This window comes from Oncorhynchus nerka, linkage group LG27 (assembly GCF_034236695.1).
Source record: "Oncorhynchus nerka isolate Pitt River linkage group LG27, Oner_Uvic_2.0, whole genome shotgun sequence".
In the NCBI taxonomy this organism is placed as follows: Eukaryota; Metazoa; Chordata; class Actinopteri; order Salmoniformes; family Salmonidae; genus Oncorhynchus; species Oncorhynchus nerka.
The window spans coordinates 92616105-92636602 of NC_088422.1; the positions used below are offsets into that span (position 1 = coordinate 92616105).

The 20498-nt window shown below is 44.1% G+C and overlaps 1 protein-coding gene across 2 annotated transcripts in view; it reads right to left on the reverse strand.

Moving 5' to 3' along the window:
- The window catches only part of trip4 (thyroid hormone receptor interactor 4), a 76713-nt gene that overhangs the window by 33662 nt on the left and 22553 nt on the right, over positions 1 to 20498 (reverse strand). For both annotated transcript variants that reach the window (XM_065012326.1, XM_065012327.1), the window contains one exon: positions 3882 to 3984. In XM_065012326.1, the coding sequence (XP_064868398.1) occupies positions 3882 to 3984 (103 nt within the window). The remainder of the gene's footprint in view (positions 1 to 3881; positions 3985 to 20498) is intronic.

Consider the following 20498-nt stretch of genomic DNA (forward strand, 5'->3'; position numbering starts at 1 on the left):
GTCTCTCCCTAATGACCAGTTTAACAACCAGTCTCTCCCTAATGACCAGTCTAATAACCAGTCTCTCCCTAATGACCAGTTTAATAACCAGTCTCTCCCTAATGACCACTCTAATAACCAGTCTCTCCCTAATGACCACTCTAATGACCACTCTAATAACCAGTCTCTCCCTAATGACCAGTTTAATAACCAGTCTCTCCCTAATGACCACAGTCTAATAACCAGTCTCTCCCTAATGACCAGTTTAACAACCAGTCTCTCCCTAATGTCTCTCCCTAATGACCAGTCTAATAACCAGTCTCTCCCTAATGACCAGTTTAATAACCAGTCTCTCCCTAATGACCAGTCTAATAACCAGTCTCTCCCTAATGACCAGTCTAATAACCAGTCTCTCCCTAATGACCAGTCTAATAACCAGTCTCTCCCTAATGACCAGTCTAATAACCAGTCTCTCCCTAATGACCAGTCTAATAACCAGTCTCTCCCTAATGACCAGTCTAATAACCAGTCTCTCCCTAATGACCAGTCTAAAACCAGTCTCTCCCTAATGACCAGTCTAATGACCCGTCTCTCCCTAATGACCAGTTTAATAACCAGTCTCTCCCTAATGACCTAATGACCAGTCTAATGACCAGTCTCTCCCTAATGACCAGTCTAATAACCAGTCTCTCCCTAATGACCAGTCTAATGACCCGTCTCTCCCTAATGACCAGTCTAATAACCAGTCTCTCCCTAATGACCAGTCTAATAACCAGTCTCTCCCTAATGACCAGTCTAATGACCCGTCTCTCCCTAATGACCAGTCTAATAACCAGTCTCTCCCTAATGACCAGTCTAATAACCAGTCTCTCCCTAATGACCAGTCTAATAACCAGTCTCTCCCTAATGACCAGTCTAATTACCCATCTCTCCCTATATGACCAGTCTAACAACACCTCTCCCTAATGACCAGTACCAATAACCAATCTGCTTGGTGACAGGGAGTCATTATAAAGCTAACCAGTTTAGTCATAAAATGTAGTCATACCAGTAAACTATTAGTGAATAGTTTAACAGTAAATAGGTTCCTATATTAAATATTTAATAGTGATTTGTTTACATTTCCTCTTTCCATTTGGGTACCAGCATTGAATGCAATACTGCTTGGTGGACAGGGAGTCATTATAAAGCTAAATAGTTTAGTCATAAAATAGTAGTCATAATAGTAAACTATTAGTGAATAGTTTAACAGTAAATAGGTTTCTATATTAAATAGTTTAATAGTGATTTGTTTACATTTAAGTCATTTACATTTAAGAAAAACATTTACATTGTTTAATAGAAAATTGTTTAATAGTAAATCATGTAATAGTGAATAGTTTAATAGTAAATCGTTTTCATTAGTAAATAGTTTAATAGTGAATAGTTGAATAGTGAATAGTTGAATAGTGAATAGTTGAATAGTAAATAGTTTATTAGTAAATAGTTTAATAGTAAATAGTTTAATAGGAAATAGTTTAATAGTAAATAGTTTTCAATAGTAAATAGTTTAATAGTAAATAGTTTAATAGGAAATAGTTTATTAGTAACTTGTTTCTAAATAAGTCAACATTCATAAGCAGTTTACTAGCAGACCTTTAAGTCAGCAGACCTTTAAGTAAAGTGTCAACACTGACTAATCCTTCCACCGCTCTGCTGCCCTGTCAGGTCTGAGGCAGCTAGCTGGATAAGAGAAGAGGTCCTTTCCTGTCTAATCCTTCCACCGCTCTGCTGCCCTGTCAGGTCTGAGGCAGCTAGCTGGATAAGAGAAGAGGTCCTTTCCTGTCTAATCCTTCCACCGCTCTGCTGCCCTGTCAGGTCTGAGGCAGCTAGCTGGACAAGAGAAGAGGTCCTTTCCTGTCTAATCCTTCCACCGCTCTGCTGCCCTGTCAGGTCTGAGGCAGCTAGCTGGACAAGAGAAGAGGTCCTTTCCTGTCTAACACAGTGGAGGGCTGAAGAACAGTCCCACTGGGCCTCCCTGAACGAGAGTGGCAGCAGTAGCCCCCTGACCCTGTGTGTTAGGGGGGCAACCCAGGCGGAAGACACGAGAGAGAGAGAGACAGAGAGAAAGAGAATTGAAATTGAATTAAATTGAGAGAGGGAGAGAGACAGAGAATTGAAATGTAATTAAATTGAATTGAGAGAGCAAGGGAGAGAGACACAGAAACAGAGAGTGACAGAGAGAGACACTGTGAATAGATACAGAATGTCTGCTTGGCTCCAGCAGCTAACCCTCTAAATACTCGGCCAGCTTCTAACAGCAGGTTCCCCCGTTTGACTCACAGAAACACACAGAAACACCCCCCCACCCCTCCCACCCACCCACCAGCACTTGTGTGGGGTTCACAGGTGGTCTCCCTGGAGATGGTTCTGATCCTTCAGAGGCTGCAGAGTAATAGAGGGTGAAATACTAGCTGGATATAAAGAGGAGATGACAGGTCCAATAGTGTGCTAGAAATGAACTGTCTGGGGACTAGTTGGATATCTTACAGGTTACACTCAATATAAAGGTAATAAGGCATTATTCAATGTATTAAAGGGATAGTGCATTCAAAATATACATGTTACTGTTTAGAATGGATGCCTAGACTTAGTGGTCTATGGACTCAACGTCAGGGATCTAAGATTTGGGTTAGCGCAGTTAGCTCACAGCTTAGCATTACCATAACTCCGTGCAAATCAATGGGAGTGGAACCAGTTAGCAAATACAGAATTATGACTAAATGGTTTCCTCAGATGATATATCTATTGTTGTTGTTTATGAGCACAAGCACCTTAACCCTCTGGGCTGTTGCTTGAATTCACCCCTTCACAATACAACGGAAATCCTCCCCTACTGATCAAGGGCAGTGCTAGTCTTTTACCTTGAATCTCCCAAAGACCCACCGTCCATCTTAAAGGACCGGAGACGGGAGAGGGGGACATAAACAACCCTTCATGTCTCAGGAGTTTGTGAAATATGAACAAAAGAGCTTGCAGGTACATCCCTGACCTATTCGAAATCACACCATACATTAACAACACTGACACTACAGTAGCTACAGTCTCCCACATCCCCTGGGCAACCGGACATCAACATCTTGTCTTTACAGATTGCTCTTTGAGAGACTTTGTGAGCGCATTAATATTTTTACAAATCTTTTGCAAAACATGTTCATTTTTGCACAAGACCTATGTTTGTTTGTGTGTATACAGTGTGTTTGTATACAGTGTGTGTGTGTGTGTGTGTGTGTGTGTACATGCAGCGCTTGTGTGAGAATTTTGTTCCCCCACAGAAAGCTCAACCGGACTCGTTGGGATCTACTCTGCGACACAGAAAGCTCTACCGGACTCGTTGGGATCTACTCTGCGACACAGAAAGCTCTACCAGACTCGTTGGGATCTACTCTGCGACGCAGAAAGCTCAACCAAACTAGTTGGGATCTACTCTGCGACAAAGAAAGCTCAACCAGACTCGTTGGGATCTACTCTGCGACACAGAAAGCTCAACCAGACTCGTTGGGATCTACTCTGTGACACAGAAAGCTCTACCGGACTCGGGATCTAATCTGCGACACAGAAATCTCAACCGGACTCGTTGGGATCTACTCTGCGACACAGAAATCTCAACCAAACTCGTTGGGATCTACTCTGCGACACAGAAAGCTCTACCGGACTCGTTGGGATCTACTCTGCGACACAGAAAGCTCAACCAAACTCGTTGGGATCTACTCTGCGACACAGAAAGCTCAACCAAACTCGTTGGGATCTACTCTGCGACACAGAAAGCTCAACCAAACTCGTTGGGATCTACTCTGCGACACAGAAAGCTCAACCAAACTCGTTGGGATCTACTCTGCAACACAGAAAGACGCAGCACTTACAGATCTTATGTTTCCCTTTCATGGGGAATTTCACCAGCAGCTCCTGAGGGTTGGTGCAGACGAAGACGAACGGAGAGCCAGACTCCTCGCAGGTCTGAGGAAACTGCAGGAAACACAGAAACAAGGACAGACAGGAGTGGTGACACTGGGAACCTTCATTGCTGTTAGACTGATACATCCTGGTCAGGAAGGACAGAGAACCTACAGGTAGATAGAACTTGTTATTATCAGAGTAATACCATAGACATGAAAGCAATATAACCTGGAATAAAGGGTTCTCAGTTTTTAATTGAAGCATGTTTACATGGAATCTCTACAATCCTGTGGAAAGGGTGGCGTAACACCTTATAACTTGTCATGACATTATGAAACAAACACGACACTGAGACACCACAATCATCAAAGAGGTTACGCAACATGACATCATCATTCTACATACATCATCATCATTCTACATACATCATCATTCTACATACATCATCATCTGTTCTACATACATCATCATTCTACATACATCATCATCTGTTCTACATACATCATCATCATTCTACATACATCTTCATCTGTTCTACATACATCATCATCAGTTCTACATACATCATCATCATTCTACATACATCATCATCATCTGTTCTACATACATCATCATCCTTCTACATACATCTTCATCTGTTCTACATACATCATCATCAGTTCTACATACATCATCATCAGTTCTACATACACCATCATCATTCTACATACATCTTCATCTGTTCTACATACATCATCATCAGTTCTACATACATCATCATCATTCTACATACATCATCTGCAGTTCTACATACATCATCATCATCATTCTACATACATCATCATTCTACATACATCTTCATCTGTTCTTCATACATCATCATTCTACATACATCATCATCATTCTACATACATCTTCATCTGTTCTACATACATCATCATTCTACATACATCATCATCATCATCATTCTACATACATCATCTGTTATACAAAACATGATTTTATAAAGACACAGTGGTAGAAAAAAGAGTGAGGGGCTGGATGTGGGGGAAATTAAATCATTGGTAACACTTCATTATAAGGTTCCATAATAAACCATTCAGAAGGCATTTATAAAGAGTGTGTTCACCATCTATTAATCATTACTCCCACCTTTATCAGACATTTACTAATCATTAGTCAAGTATTTTAGCAGTCCCTAATCTAAACTGAGTCCTATTAATACTTAAAAAATACTTCATAAATGTTGAGTGACCAGTATAATTTCTCACAAAACGAAAGCCATGTTATTGGTAGCCATTCCAGCAGTACCTGGTCAAAATCAAAAACAAGCACACGACACAGGACGTTAAAGGAAATATATATTCATGTCTGAATAACTAGCTTACTAACATTTACACATGTGGGAGTAATGATTTATAAATGGTGAGCAAACTGTAAATGCCTTACAAATGGTTTACTATGGACCCTTAAAATGAAGTGTTACCAAATTGGTATCATCATGTTGTAGCTTGTTATTACAGCTGTAATCATCTCTCTACCGTGACAGCTTTATTATTTACACAATATGACATCTCTTTCAGGCCCTAGCTCCAGACAGTACAGTACTGTTGATACATAGATAGGGTGGCAGGTTGGGTGGCAGGTTGGGCCAGAAACCAAAAGGTTGCTGATTCGAAAACCCGAGCCGACAGGGTAAAACGTCTGCCGGTGTGCCCTTGAGCAAGGTACTTAAACCTAATTTGCTCCAGGTGCGCCATACTACTATGGAAGACCCTGTAAAACAACACATTTCACTGCACCTGTCAGGTGTATTTGACAATAAAACATAGTTTTGTTGTTAATTAACACTCCCACTGCAAAGCATGGAGCCCTGGAAAGAAGAAACATCTCTCCCTCCCTCTGATTGGTTGTTCAGGTGACAGTAGGGGGAATTGACTGACACTTTCATGACAAAGGAGTCATCTTTCCAATCTGTCCAGGTGGAGCAGCTCTCAGCTCATCCAATTTCCTCCAGCACGTCTATCAGATAGTGCCGTGATTGCATCTCTGCGAAATCAGGAAGCGCCGGCTTTTCATGACGGCTCGCTTCTTTCCTCTACACCCCCTCTGTCTCTCTTAAGAGCAGCACTGAAGGTTGTGACTAATCCAGGGCTTTTAGGAGAATCGACAAGACAGACAGTTTGTGTGGTTCCTGACCGTGATGGGGCTGCTTATTACACTTCCCAGTCAACGCTGAACTGACCGTAATAACCACATGTGATGAAACATCATTGAACACCCTTTGAAGCTCAACAGGGATTCCACAGTGGCGGCTTGTTGTAGAACCCGATAGAAACACACTAGTAGTGATGGTGTTTTGCAGACCGGCTCTGAATGACACTCCGGTAGCGAAGTGTGAGGTTCAACCTTTGAGTGCTTCTCTGCTAAAGTGGGAGAGTAGCGCCATAAATCTCTCACCAATTTTGCAACATTCCGAGTGGTTACGGGGGTTAGCGAACACAGGGGTTGTCCACAGAAAAGATGGAAGTCCTATATCATACTGCATAGCTATCCCTCTTCTATCATCTCAGTCAGGGGAAATAGCCCATATCCTAAAGCAAGCATCCCACTACGGTAATTATGAACGTCAGTCTGGAGGAAGAGAGGCCTCCTTGTTCCACTTGGGTAGGGAGGAGGTGTATTTATAAGACCGGTGCAGCCAGTCCATTACAGAAGACGTCAAATGCTTCCCTTACATGTGTTTTCGCCTGCTGTGATGTGTGCTTGAATATTCTCACTTAAAGCTAACTTGGGAGTGTGTAAGCACATTCAGCTTTGAGATGGCAGTAGTAGTATTTTTCCAGGTTTTGAAAGGAAAACAAAATGGTGGTTGTGGTGGTCCGTCTAAATCCAGATGAGTTGAGAGTAGCTGAATCCAGCGTCTGAGTGAGCTCATGTCAAAAACGCAGCCGGTCGCCCGCTCTTTCATCCTCCATTAGCCAATTAGCATTTAAAGCTGTCAAATCGAGCCGGCTTTGCCTCCCCTCCCCGAGTCTAATTGTTTCCATACCATGCTAATCAAAAAGGCATGAAACATTGGGCCGTAGCAGTGGCTCACTCAAACACTCCAAATGCATCAGGCATGATCTAATGAGGTCAAAATACACATGCTAACAAAGGGATACAACTCTGACTCCATAAAAGCCTTCATTGTTCCATATTCCAAAACCTCTCTGATAACGTAGGCCTCGTACACACTGAAGGTTTGACATCATTAAAAGCTTAACAAGAGCCACATTTGTACAGTTTGCCCTAATGTTTTAAATTAAACTGCATCCCAACAAAGAAAGTATATTAAAAATATATATTGAGTTTTGAGTCTAGGTTCTTGAAATCTTCTGTCTTGAATCATGCAAATGTCTTAGACTTGATGAAAATATGAGGGCAGATTGGACCTCAAACTGGCTCAAGTGTTCAATTGCTAGTTTCGTGCTAATTCTCTCACAGTCACAAACACTGGGAAGATGTGTCTAAAACGTGCAACTCTTCCAAAAGTTTGGAGAATTTCCAAATCGTTAGCAAGCGGGCACCGGCAGGTTTGACTGCTGCCAATGTTGCTATGGTTTCACTGACAACGGCAACTCTCTCAGCAATGTTACAGGCACCTTCTTTTAGTTTTGCAACGATACCCTCATTAAAAAAAGTGTTTTTGGGTGTTCAAGGAGAGGACACAGTGAACTAGCTAGCTCTTCTTTGAGAGTCTTCAGTCTGCTAAGGATTCCGCGGCTCAACGTACTGCAGCTCTTTAATAATAGTTTCTCAGGTGGTGAGTGGTGGGTTAGCCACCTTCCCTACAGTACAGACATTTCAGAAAAGAGAGGCTCTTGAATGAAAACAACCCCCTATAAACACAGTGGGGGAAAAGGAAAGGAAAAAAATGGCTTGCAGCCTCGCCATCCGCCTCAGCCAAGTTAATAAACGGCCCATTCTTTTCAATTTGCTGGGATATTGCCAGCGGGCTGCAACAATAAGCGCCTGTAATAATATGAAATTCACAGAGTCCATTGGAGACCAGAGACATACTCTGCAGGACGGGGATGTTGGCTAGGTGAGGAGGATATTACAGGATCATTCAAGGGGCAGAGAAAGTGCACCAAGGCCCCCAAAGGCTGTGCCCACCTCTGTCCCCTCACAAAGACACGGGATAGAAGTTGGCCCTCGGCACAGATCTAGGAGCAGTTCACCCTCGTCAAACACAAACCTCAATCACAAGTAGGTATAAACTGCTAACGTGACATCAGATCAACAAGTAGGGTGAACTCCACCCTGCACGGCCCAAAACTACAGAAAAACACAGCTCTGGGCTTCCAACAGAACAGCATGACTGGTGAACAAGCCAATACTGTTTGCTCTGCCTCCCCCTCTCACTCTCCCTGGTCCTTTTCAGCTGCTGTCGGCAATTAGGGGAGGCAGAGACAAGCAATCTCCTCTCTCTCTCTCTGAGGCCAGGCGCTGTGCGGCAGCGCTGTGGCTTTGGCCCTGCCTGGTCGGGCCCCGCTTGGCTGCACTCAATCTCAGCCCAATAAAAAGGCCTTCATTGGCAGGGAGCTACTGAGCCACAGGAGCAGGGAGCTGTGGAGGAGGCTTTTAACAAAGGGTGGGAAGAGAGGGAGGGTGGGAAGAGAGGGAGAGACAGAGATGGATAGAGACAGAGAGAAGAGGCAGAGAAATCAGAAGAGAAAGATAGAAAGAGAAACACAGAAACGGAGAGAGACAAAGACAGAAAAAAAGAGAGAGTGGGTGAAAAACCCAAGATACTAAGGCTTTGTCAAGGCTGGTTTCACACTGAGAGTAAAGAAACAGATGTACTGGTCTGAGTCCCGTAGATGGGTCATGTGACCTGTGTCTTCACTGTAAACCCACTTCAAGCTAAAATAAATGATAGTGGTGGAGGGTGGCTTTTCAGATCACTGAGCTTCAACATAGTCATTCTTGTTCCACCCATTCATTCTCATCCAGCTGATTGTAGCTTTGTAGCCGTTTATTCGGACTGCTCCTAGGAAATCTTTTAAAATGTGTTACATTTAATGTTTCTGAACTAATTACAAAGTCAAGGAACGGTGGAAAATCTAGTAAAGAGAAGTATATGTAGAAGGCAGACATCCTGAAGAGCAAAGTGACTGACCACCTTAAGGATTCCATCTTTATAAACCATTTGCTTTAGTAACAGGAAGCACACAAACAAGTCTGAAATTGCCAAGAAGCTGACAACACTCCTTCAGTAGCATAACAACACATTTATGTTGAATGGCTGAACATCTTCATTGCCACAACTTTCACCACAAGAACATTATGAGAAAGTAATCCAAATCAATATGAAACTGCTGTATTACAGACTGTCCTTCAGCCACAGAATCAACCGGTGTCAAGTAGGAGAGTGCACATTAATTATCTAAGAGTGTCCAACACTGACTCATTTTTTAAAACATTATTAATATCCTCAAGCCGAGGAAAGACATGTGTTTATTAGGAGCTCTGAGCCGGCAAGGAGGGTCGTTCAATTATTCCATTGTGTCAGTCCGCTCGACTGCTAAAACACAGCTCCATACCCAGGCTAAACATGAGGCCTTTTCTTTCCAATATAGCCTTACTGGGACCTCTGGTGTTGATTTAAGTTGATCTGAAGAACAAAGACTGTTTTATGTGGATAATTATAAAAGGACTTATTACATAGTCTCTCCTGGCAGACTGACTGTTAGCGCTAACATAAATGGAGTAGCTAGCTAGCGCACGCAAGACTTGGTTTCGAGTTGTAACTATGACACAATTGATAATGAAAGCTAATATTGTCCTCTTTAACTGCTGAACTGAAACAGCTCCCGTTCAGCCCAATCAAAGGTCTTCTCTGTCCTGGCACCCCATTGGTGGAACCAGTTTCCCCCTGATGCTAGGACAGCAGCCTCCTAGCCAATCTTCTGAAAACATCTGAAACCCTCCCTCTTCAGTATCTTAAATAACACATCTCAGTCTTACCCCCCCAAAAAAAACAACAACATTGCACTTACTTATCCTACTAGCTCTGACTTTGCTAATAATCTCTTTATTTACGACAAATGTACTTACTACGACTGTGATGTGGTTGTCTCACCTAGCTATCTTAATATGAATGCCCTAACTGTCAGTCGCTGTGGATAAGAGTGTTTGATAAATTACTAAAATGTATATGTAAAATCATTAGTTGCTACATACATTTTTTGACTTATACATTAATGCTATATACACATTTTATACAATTGTTTTTAAGAACATAACTTATGTCTCATGAGCTTAGTTCAACTGTCACACCCCATCAGAACCCAACATATGACCTCAAATGTTTGTTTCTCAGAAATAACTTCTTCGCAAAGATTGCTCAAGCAATAATTTATCTCGAACTGTCTGTCAGTGTTTTGAGAGGGGAGGGGAAAAGTGAAAACTAGCTGTTATTGGCAGAGAGGTCTGGAACTCTCGTATTGGTCTATTAACTCATTTACTGCCTGGTGATGTCACCAGTCAGGCCAAAACGTCATCCACATAAACAGGCTGACATTTTAGGCGGTCTTTTCAAACAGCTGACACTAAAAACACATTATCATCATTTTCAAAATGTTACAGTAATATCCCAACTCCGTGTGGACAACTATATAAAACACAAGAACATTTCATTTATTTTTTGACTGCACGGGGACTTTAAAGCTCCTGCAGTTTGACAAGTGGGTCGGAGCATCATGGTTTATTTATTTTACCTCAGGGCTCCACAAACATGACGATTCAAATCGCAGAGAGCCTCAGTGAAGAGCTAGCAAGAGACACATGAGCAATTTAGCTTTAGTGATGACAGGTGTAATGAAGTCATGTGTTTGCACAGGGAGATTTACACCAGTTGCCTCGCATAGCGAAGTCCCATTTTCCCAGCCCTGTTTATGACTTCACCTCCTGTGGTGGGCCTCGAGCGGCAAGAAAACAGGACGGCCTCACAACACCCACAGTGTTTTTAGACTCAACAACTTTTCCCACTGTTGGAACGTTCCTGGCATCGGGTCTGATCTACAGTAGAAGCCTACAGTTACCTCTCTGTCTGAAGTCTACTAGGTTCTGACAGAGAAGGAAAATACCATGTTTAACCTACTATGTGTCCAATATTTGTAAATTCGACATCTCTTCTTTTGACTATTTAGGGAATAACGATGCACTTGAGAAACTTGTCTCTGTAAACCTATACTAAACATCTAAATAGCATTTGGACAAAAAGTTACCAAATAGCATTTGGACAAAAAGTTACCATATAGCATTTGGACAAAAAGTTACCATATAGCATTTGGACAAAAAGTTACCATATAGCATTTGGACAAAAAGTTACCAAATAGCATTTGGACAAAAAGTTACCAAATAGCATTTGGACAAAAATTCTAGAGGAAATATAGAACTACAGTGTAATAATAATACACCATAAAATCATGGAATAATTGCACCTACATGTGTTGAATGTACATTTGTGTTAGTGGGCAGACTATTGTACATGTGTTGAATGTACATTTGTGTTAGTGGGCAGACTATTGTACATGCTTCCGAGATGGCATAGCAGTTCAGACGTCTTTTGTCCTCGTCTTGTCGTGTCCTGTATATATATATATTTACAACTTTTTTCACATACATTTTATTTTTATTTTCCATCAACTCATCTTCAAAACACTCTCCTGCAACCCGCCTCACCAATTTATATTTATATATAAGCATTATTTACCTCAAATCTGCAATCCTCCAAGAAGCTAGCCAGAAACTCCAAAAAAGCTAGCCAGAAACTAGCCAGGAGCTAGCCCAGAAGCTAATCCAGAAGCTAATCATAAGCTAGTTCAGAAGCTAGTTACCTTCTTTACTGGCAAATCATTAGTATTCAGCTAACCACGGTTTGTGGTCATCAGCTATCCTTTAGCTCGAAAATCTATCGCCAGTTTTGTACGGCGCGGCGCGGCTCGGAACGGAACATACCGGACCAATTTTTCTCTCCATGTCCCTGGATTTCAACTGCTCTCTGGACATTCATACCCGGATCTCACAGCTAGCTAGCTGCTATCCGTGTGACTATCTGCTTTCGTCGATTCCGGAGCAAACATCAATTACTCCGGAGCTAGCCAGCTCCGTCAATCACTCCTGAGTTCCATCAATCACTCCTGGGCTGCAGTCACCTATCCGGACCCGTTTTACTGCCTACGCGGAGCCCCACCGGGCCTTCACAACTGGACTGCCGACGTTATCTACCCGAAGGAGATCCGGCTGGCTCCTCCGTCGCGACGTTAGCTGGATGCCCATCTGCGGCCTGCTAACCGTTAGCTGTCTTACCGGCTGCTCTCAGAATAGACAATCGGACAATTTATTTATTTGTATTATTATTATTATGTTTCTTCTTGGGCCTCTATAACTATATCTAATGTTTATTTTTTTTTTAAAAAAAAAATAATTGTGTGTGAGATTTGGATTAATCCCCTCTACCACACGGAACCTCACTAATCTACTGACGGAACGCAAGAGGTGGCTAACAACAGACCTCCATCCTATGCTAGCTTGCTACCGATGGCCTGGCTAGCTGTTTAAATCGCCGTGACCCCCAACCAACCTCTCCACTCACTGGACCCTTTTGATCACTCGACTAAGGATGCCTCTCCTTAATGTCAATATGTCTTGTCCATTGCTGTTCTGGTTAGTGTTTATTGGCTTATTTCACTGTAGAGCCTCTAGTCCTGCTCACTATACCTTATCCAATTTATTAGTTCCACCACCCACACATGCTATGACATCTCCTGGTTTCAATGATGTTTCTAGAGACAATATCTCTCTCTTCATCACTCAATACCTAGGTTTACCTCCACTGTATTCACATCCTACCATACCTTTGTCTGTACATTATACCTTGATGCTATTTTATCGCCCCCAGAAACCTCCTTTTACTCTCTGTTCCAGACGTTCTAGACGACCAATTCTTATTGCTTTTAGCCGCACCCTTATTCTTCTCCTCCTATGTTCCTCTGGCGATGTAGAGGTGAATCCAGGCCCTGCAGTGCCTAGCTCCACTCCTATTCCCCAGGCGCTCTCTTTTGATGACTTCTGTAACCGTAATAGCCTTGGTTTCATGCATGTTAACATTAGAAGCCTCCTCCCTAAGTTTGTTCTATTCACTGCTTTAGCACACTCTGCCAACCCGGATGTTCTAGCTGTGTCTGAATCCTGGCTTAGGAAGACCACCAAAAATTCTGAAATTTTAATTCCAAACTACAACATTTTCAGACAAGATAGAACTGCCAAAGGGGGCGGTGTTGCAATCTACTGCAAAGATAGCCTGCAGAGTTCTGTCCTACTATCCAGGTCTGTACCCAAACAATTTGAACTTCTACTTTTAAAAATCCACCTCTCTAAAAACAAGTCTCTCACCGTTGCCGCCTGCTATAGACCACCCTCTGCCCCCAGCTGTGCTCTGGACACCATATGTGAACTGATTGCCCCCCATCTAGCTTCAGAGCTCGTGCTGCTAGGCGACCTAAACTGGAACATGCTTAACACCCCAGCCATCCTACAATCTAAACTTGATGCCCTCAATCTCACACAAATTATCAATGAACCTACCAGGTACCCCCCCAAAGCCTTGAACACAGGCACCCTCATAGATATCATCCTAACCAACTTCCCCTCTAAATACACCTCTGCTGTCTTCAACCAAGATCTCAGCGATCACTGCCTCATTGCCTGCATCCGTAATGGGTCAGCGGTCAAACGACCTCCACTCATCACTGTAAAACGCTCCCTGAAACACTTCAGCGAGCAGGCCTTTCTAATCGACCTGGCCGGGGTATCCTGGAAGGATATTGATCTCATCCCGTCAGTAGAGGATGCCTGGATATCTTTTTTAAATGCCTTCCTAACCATCTTAAATAAACATGCCCCGTTCAAGAAATTTAGAACCAGGAACAGATATAGCCCATGGTTCTCCCCAGACCTGACTGCCCTTAACCAACACAAAAACATCCTATGGCGTTCTGCATTAGCATCGAAAAGCCCCCGTGATATGCAGCTGTTCAGGGAAGCTAGAAACCGTTATACACAGGCAGTTAGAAAAGCCAAGGCTAGCTTTTTCAAGCAGAAATTTGCTTCCTGCAACACTAACTCAAAAAAGTTCTGGGACACTGTAAAGTCCATGGAGAATAAGAACACCTCCTCCCAGCTGCCCACTGCACTGAAGATAGGAAACACTGTCACCGCTGATAAATCCACCATAATTGAGAATTTCAATAAGCATTTTTCTACGGCTGGCCATGCTTTCCACCTGGCTACTCCTACCCCGGTCAACAGCACTGCACCCCCAACAGCAACTCGCCCAAGCCTTTCCCATTTCTCCTTCTCCCAAATCCGTTCAGCTGATGTTCTGAAAGAGCTGAAAAATCTGGACCCCTACAAATCAGCCGGGCTAGACAATCTGGACCCTTTCTTTCTAAAATTATCTGCCGAAATTGTTGCCACCCCTATTACTAGCCTGTTCAACCTCTCTTTCGTGTCATCTGAGATTCCCAAAGATTGGAAAGCAGCTGCGGTCATCCCCCTCTTCAAAGGGGGACACTCTTGACCCAAACTGCTATAGACCTATATCTATCCTACCATGCCTTTCTAAGGTCTTGAAAGCCAAGTCAACAAACAGATTACCGACCATTTCGAATCTCACCATACCTTCTCTGCTATGCAATCTGGTTTCAGAGCTGGTCATGGGTGCACCTCAGCCACGCTCAAGGTCCTAAACGATATCTTAACCGCCATCGATAAGAAACATTACTGTGCAGCCGTATTCATTGATCTGGCCAAGGCTTTCGACTCTGTCAATCACCACATCCTCATCGGCAGACTCGACAGCCTTGGTTTCTCAAATGATTGCCTCGCCTGGTTCACCAACTACTTCTCTGATAGATTTCAGTGTGTCAAATCGGAGGGTCTGCTGTCCGGACCTCTGGTAGTCTCTATGGGGGTGCCACAGGGTTCAATTCTTGGACCGACTCTCTTCTCTATATACATCAATGAGGTCGCTCTTGCTGCTGGTGAGTCTCTGATCCACCTCTACGCAGACGACACCATTCTGTATACTTCCGGCCCTTCTTTGGACACTGTGTTAACAACCCTCCAGGCAAGCTTCAATGCCATACAACTCTCCTTCCGTGGCCTCCAATTGCTCTTAAATACAAGTAAAACTAAATGCATGCTCTTCAACCGATCGCTACCTGCACCTACCCGCCTGTCCAACATCACTACTCTGGACGGCTCTGACTTAGAATACGTGGACAACTACAAATACTTAGGTGTCTGGTTAGACCGTAAACTCTCCTTCCAGACCCATATCAAACATCTCCAATCCAAAATTAAATCTAGAATTGGCTTCCTATTTCGCAACAAAGCATCCTTCACTCATGCTGCCAAAAATACCCTTGTAAAACTGACCATCCTACCAATCCTCGACTTTGGCGATGTCATTTACAAAATAGCCTCCAATACACTACTCAAAAAATTGGATGCAGTCTGTCACAGTGCAATCCGTTTTGTCACCAAAGCCCCATATACTACCCACCATTGCGACCTGTACGCTCTCGTTGGCTGGCCCTCGCTTCATACTCGTCGCCAAACCCACTGGCTCCATGTCATCTACAAGACCCTGCTAGGTAAAGTCCCCCCTTATCTCAGCTCGCTGGTCACCATAGCATCTCCCACCTGTAGCACACGCTCCAGCAGGTATATCTCTCTAGTCACCCCCAAAACCAATTCTTTCTTTGGCCGCCTCTCCTTCCAGTTCTCTGCTGCCAATGACTGGAACGAACTACAAAAATCTCTGAAACTGGAAACACTTATCTCCCTCACTAGCTTTAAGCACCAACTGTCAGAGTATCTTACAGATTACTGCACCTGTACATAGCCCACCTATAATTTAGCCCAAACAACTACCTCTTTCCCCACTGTATTTAATTTATTTATTTATTTTGCTCCTTTGCACCCCATTAATTTTATTTCTACTTTGCACATTCTTCCATTGCAAAACGACCATTCCAGTGTTTTACTTGCTATATTGTATTTACTTTGCCACCATGGCCTTTTTTGCCTTTACCTCCCTTCTCTCCTCATTTGCTCACATTGTATATAGACTTGTTTATACTGTATTATTGACTGTATGTTTGTTTTACTCCATGTGTAACTCTGTGTCGTTGTATGTGTCGAACTGCTTTGCTTTATCTTGGCCAGGTCGCAATTGTAAATGAGAACTTGTTCTCAACTTGCCTACCTGGTTAAATAAAGGTGAAATAAAATTAAAATTAAAATAAAATGTGTTGAATGTACATTTGTGTTAGTGGGCAGACTATTGTACATGTGTTGAATGTACATTTGTGTTAGTGGGCAGACTATTGGACATGTGCACTGCATTAGACAACCTCTTTACCTAGCACACGGCTTTACCCAACTTCACACACACACGTGAATTCCCCCAGGGACAATTACCATGTCTGCTTTCAAAACCAGACTTCAAAGAACTCCAGGGAATCTTAAGCATTAAAACTTGTTATTTTCCTCCACAATCTCCCTTTATCCCCATCACAAATCCACCTCCTTTAGTGGCAATACTGTCAGCGAAATGGATTGGATTTCAGTCAGCTAACAAACCGTTTCATGGCTACATTTTGATTTGATAATAGGGAAATGGAGATAGAGAGGGAGTTTATGAACGCGTCTCTCTCCTGAGGTGAGTGTTAGCTTTGATAGTGGGCCAAAGGAAAAGAGTCCCCCATCTGTGTTCACTCAGCCCCTGTGGGAAGTGGTTGGCTCTCGGTCTCTCTGTCCTGGCTGTTTGCTCACAGATGAAAGAAAAGATGTGAATCTATACATGTGAAAAGACAAGAACACCTATCCCATAGTTAAAATAATATTGTACTGTGGCACTAGTAATAATGTTAAGTTACAATATATTTTCTATGAATTTTATTGTTATGGAAAAAGAGAAAAAAAATATACGAAGTGTCCAGGTTACATAGAGCCTCTTGGTTTGACAGAGCTCTTCCCACAGGCTGTTATTGGAGTGGAGGTGGTACAGGAGAAGCTGTGTTGGAGTGGAGGTGGTACAGGAGAAGCTGTGTTGGAGTGGAGGTGGTACATGAGAAGCTGTGTTGGAGTGGAGGTGGTACAGGAGTAGCTGTGTTGGAGTGGAGGTGGTGAAGCTGTGTTGGAGTGGAGGTGAAGCTGTGTTGGAGTGGAGGTGGTACAGGAGAAGCTGTGTTGGAGTGGAGGTGGTACAGGAGAAGCTGTAATGGAGTGGAGGTGGTACAGGAGAAGCTGTGTTGGAGTGGAGGTGGTACAGGAGAAGCTGTAATGGAGTGGAGGTGGTACAGGAGAAGCTGTGTTGGAGTGGAGGTGGTACAGGAGAAGCTGTGTTGGAGTGGAGGTGGTACAGGAGTAGCTGTGTTGGAGTGGAGGTGGTACAGGTGTAGCTGTGTTGGAGTGGAGGTGGTACAGGTGTAGCTGTGTTGGAGTGGAGGTGGTACAGGAGAAGCTGTAATGGAGTGGAGGTGGTACAGGAGAAGCTGTGTTGGAATGGAGGTGGTACAGGAGAAGCTGTGTTGGAGTGGAGGTGTTACAGGAGAAGCTGTGTTGGAGTGGAGGTGGTACAGGAGAAGCTGTGTTGGAGTGGAGGTGGTACAGGAGAAGCTGTAATGGAGTGGAGGTGGTACAGGAGAAGCTGTAATGGAGTGGAGGTGGTACAGGAGAAGCTGTGTTGGAGTGGAGGTGGTACAGGAGAAGCTGTGTTGGAGTGGAGGTGGTACAGGAGAAGCTGTGTTGGAGTGGAGGTGGTACAGGCGAAGCTGTGTTGGAGTGGAGGTGGTACAGGAGAAGCTGTAATGGAGTGGAGATGGTACAGGAGAAGCTATTTTGGAGTGGAGGTGGTACAGGAGAAGCTGTGTTGGAGTGGAGGTGGTACAGGAGAAGCTGTGTTGGAGTGGAGGTGGTACAGGAGAAGTTGTGTTGGAGTGGAGGTGGTACAGGAGAAGCTGTAATGGAGTGGAGGTGGTACAGGAGAAGCTGTGTTGGAGTGGAGGTGGTACAGGAGAAGCTGTGTTGGAGTGGAGGTGGTACAGGAGAAGTTGTGTTGGAGTGGAGGTGGTACAGGAGAAGCTGTAATGGAGTGGAGGTGGTACAGAAGAAGCTGTGTTGGAGTGGAGGTGGTACAGGAGAGGCTGTCTGGTCATCAAGCCTCAGATTGTGACACACACAGGGCGAGAGAGGAGGATGACTGGAGGAGGACGAGGCAGCGGGGCATCCTCTCCTCCTTTTCCCTCCCTCGCTCTCATCTGTCACCGGGAGGAAGTTGCTGAGCAGACAAACCTTCGCCTGAGGAGCACAATTGAGTTTGTAATCTCTTGACCCTGCAGCAGCGGTACAGCCAGCTACCTCCCTCCCTCCCTCCCTCCCTCCCTCGCTCCCTCCCTCCCTCCCTCCCTCCCTCATGAAGACAGATGCCTGCAGCGGTGATGCTGCTTAGCTGGAGGTCTGACAAGGTGATGCCTCCTGCTCCATTACACACACACATGGACATTATATATACAGAGACACGTGTGCGCACGCACCGCCATGTGCCAAAACACACACACACACACACACACACACACACACACACACACACACACACACACACACACACACAGTCTAGCCCTGTCCTCTGAGCTGAAATGATGTCGTGACGCACCCACGGAACGCTGACACAAACAAAGGAGCTAAATGTCAGACAGATGTAACACTGGGGGCCTGATCCTGTGACACGGGAACAAGCAGCAGTCTGGGTGACAGGACCAGCCTGGGTGACAGGACCAGCCTGGGTGACAGGACCAGCCTACCAGCCTGGGTGACAGGACCAGTCTGGGTGACAGGACCAGCCTACCAGCCTGGGTGACAGGACCAGTCTGGGTGACAGGACCAGTCTGGGTGACAGGACCAGCCTGGGTGACAGGACCAGCCTGGGTGACAGGACCAGCCTGGGCGACAGGACCAGCCTACCAGTGAATACAATATACCAGCTCAAAAAGCTCCAGGCATGATGGCTATTTTTTATCATTCCAACATTCTGCAATGGCAGTACCTCCACATAAGCATACCTACCTTAATCCTCCACTGTCCCAGCAAGAAAGATGGACGTCCTCCAGACCATGCCAAACACTTTCCGACTACACCACAATTTGGCCAAGTCTAGAAACAGCCCTTAACAGAGGCATTAGGCCAAGTCTAGAAACAGCCCCTAGCAGAGGCATTAGGCCAAGTCTAGAAACAGCCCCTAGCAGAGGCATTAGGCCAAGTCTAGAAACATCCCCTAGCAGAGGCATTAGGCCAAGTCTAGAAACAGCCCCTAGCAGAGGCATTAGGCCAAGTCTAGAAACAGCCCCTGACAGAGGCATTAGGCCAAGTCAAGAAACAGCCCCTAACAGAGGCATTAGGCCAAGTCTAAAAACATCCCCTAACAGAGGCATTAGGCCAAGTCTAGAAACAGCCCCTAGCAGAGGCATTAGGCCAAGTCTAGAAACAGCCCCTAGCAGAGGCATTAGGCAAAGTCTAGAAACAGCCCCTAACAGAGGCATTAGGCCAACTCTAGAAACAGCCCCTAGCAGAGGCATTAGGCCAAGTCTAGAAACAGCCCCTAACAGAGGCATTAGGCCAAGTCTAGAAACAGCCCCTAGCAGAGGCATTAGGCCAAGTCTAGAAACATCCCCTAACAGAAGCATTAGGCATTTGTGTATGATCTGAGAAGATTGGATGGGTATTAGCTATATAGCGGAAGTTGCACTTAGTTTATCAGAGGGCAAGGTGGACCCAACTACCATATTGCTTATATCTATCCAATTATTTTCAGATGTAGAATAAGTGTCTAGTTGGTGGAGGCTATGGGTTGTTTCTGGACTGGGTCAGGGACCATTCCTTTCCCAACTCCAAGCAGAAAACTGGCAAAGACGTAGGCCTTACAGGGAGACATTTTTGGGGCATCCATTGTGAACACCAGACGTGGAGACTGAAAACAATGGCAACTGTCTCTTTGCTTCTTTGAAGCTTATTAGAGAGAAAGGGAACATTGATTTCTGGGAAGGCACGGAGATGGTGGTGTTAAATGAAATGGAGGTGTTAGATTTTTGTAACAATGATATCCTAAAAAGTCAGAAAGCTATTAGTCCAGGCATTTCTTCAACAACTGAGTAAACAGTGGACTAAAATCCTTACAGGGATGAGTATACAGAATAAAATAACTGAAGATATGATACTTTGGTAAGATTCATCAAAAGGTTCTAATTGCTTTTATCATTGTAATATGTTACCAGTCAAGTAGAATGACAAAGTGATCGTTCAGCTTCCATCACAATTGGACTATACTCAGAATCAAAGGCGACGAATGTACTGACTGTCAGTGGACCTAATTAGTTTCTTTGAATCTGTTGAACATCCAAATCCATAATCTATCTTGGAATTCAATGACTTCTCTTTTTTTGTGTATAATAGTCTTCAACATTCTAAGACTGAGCTTTTAAAACATC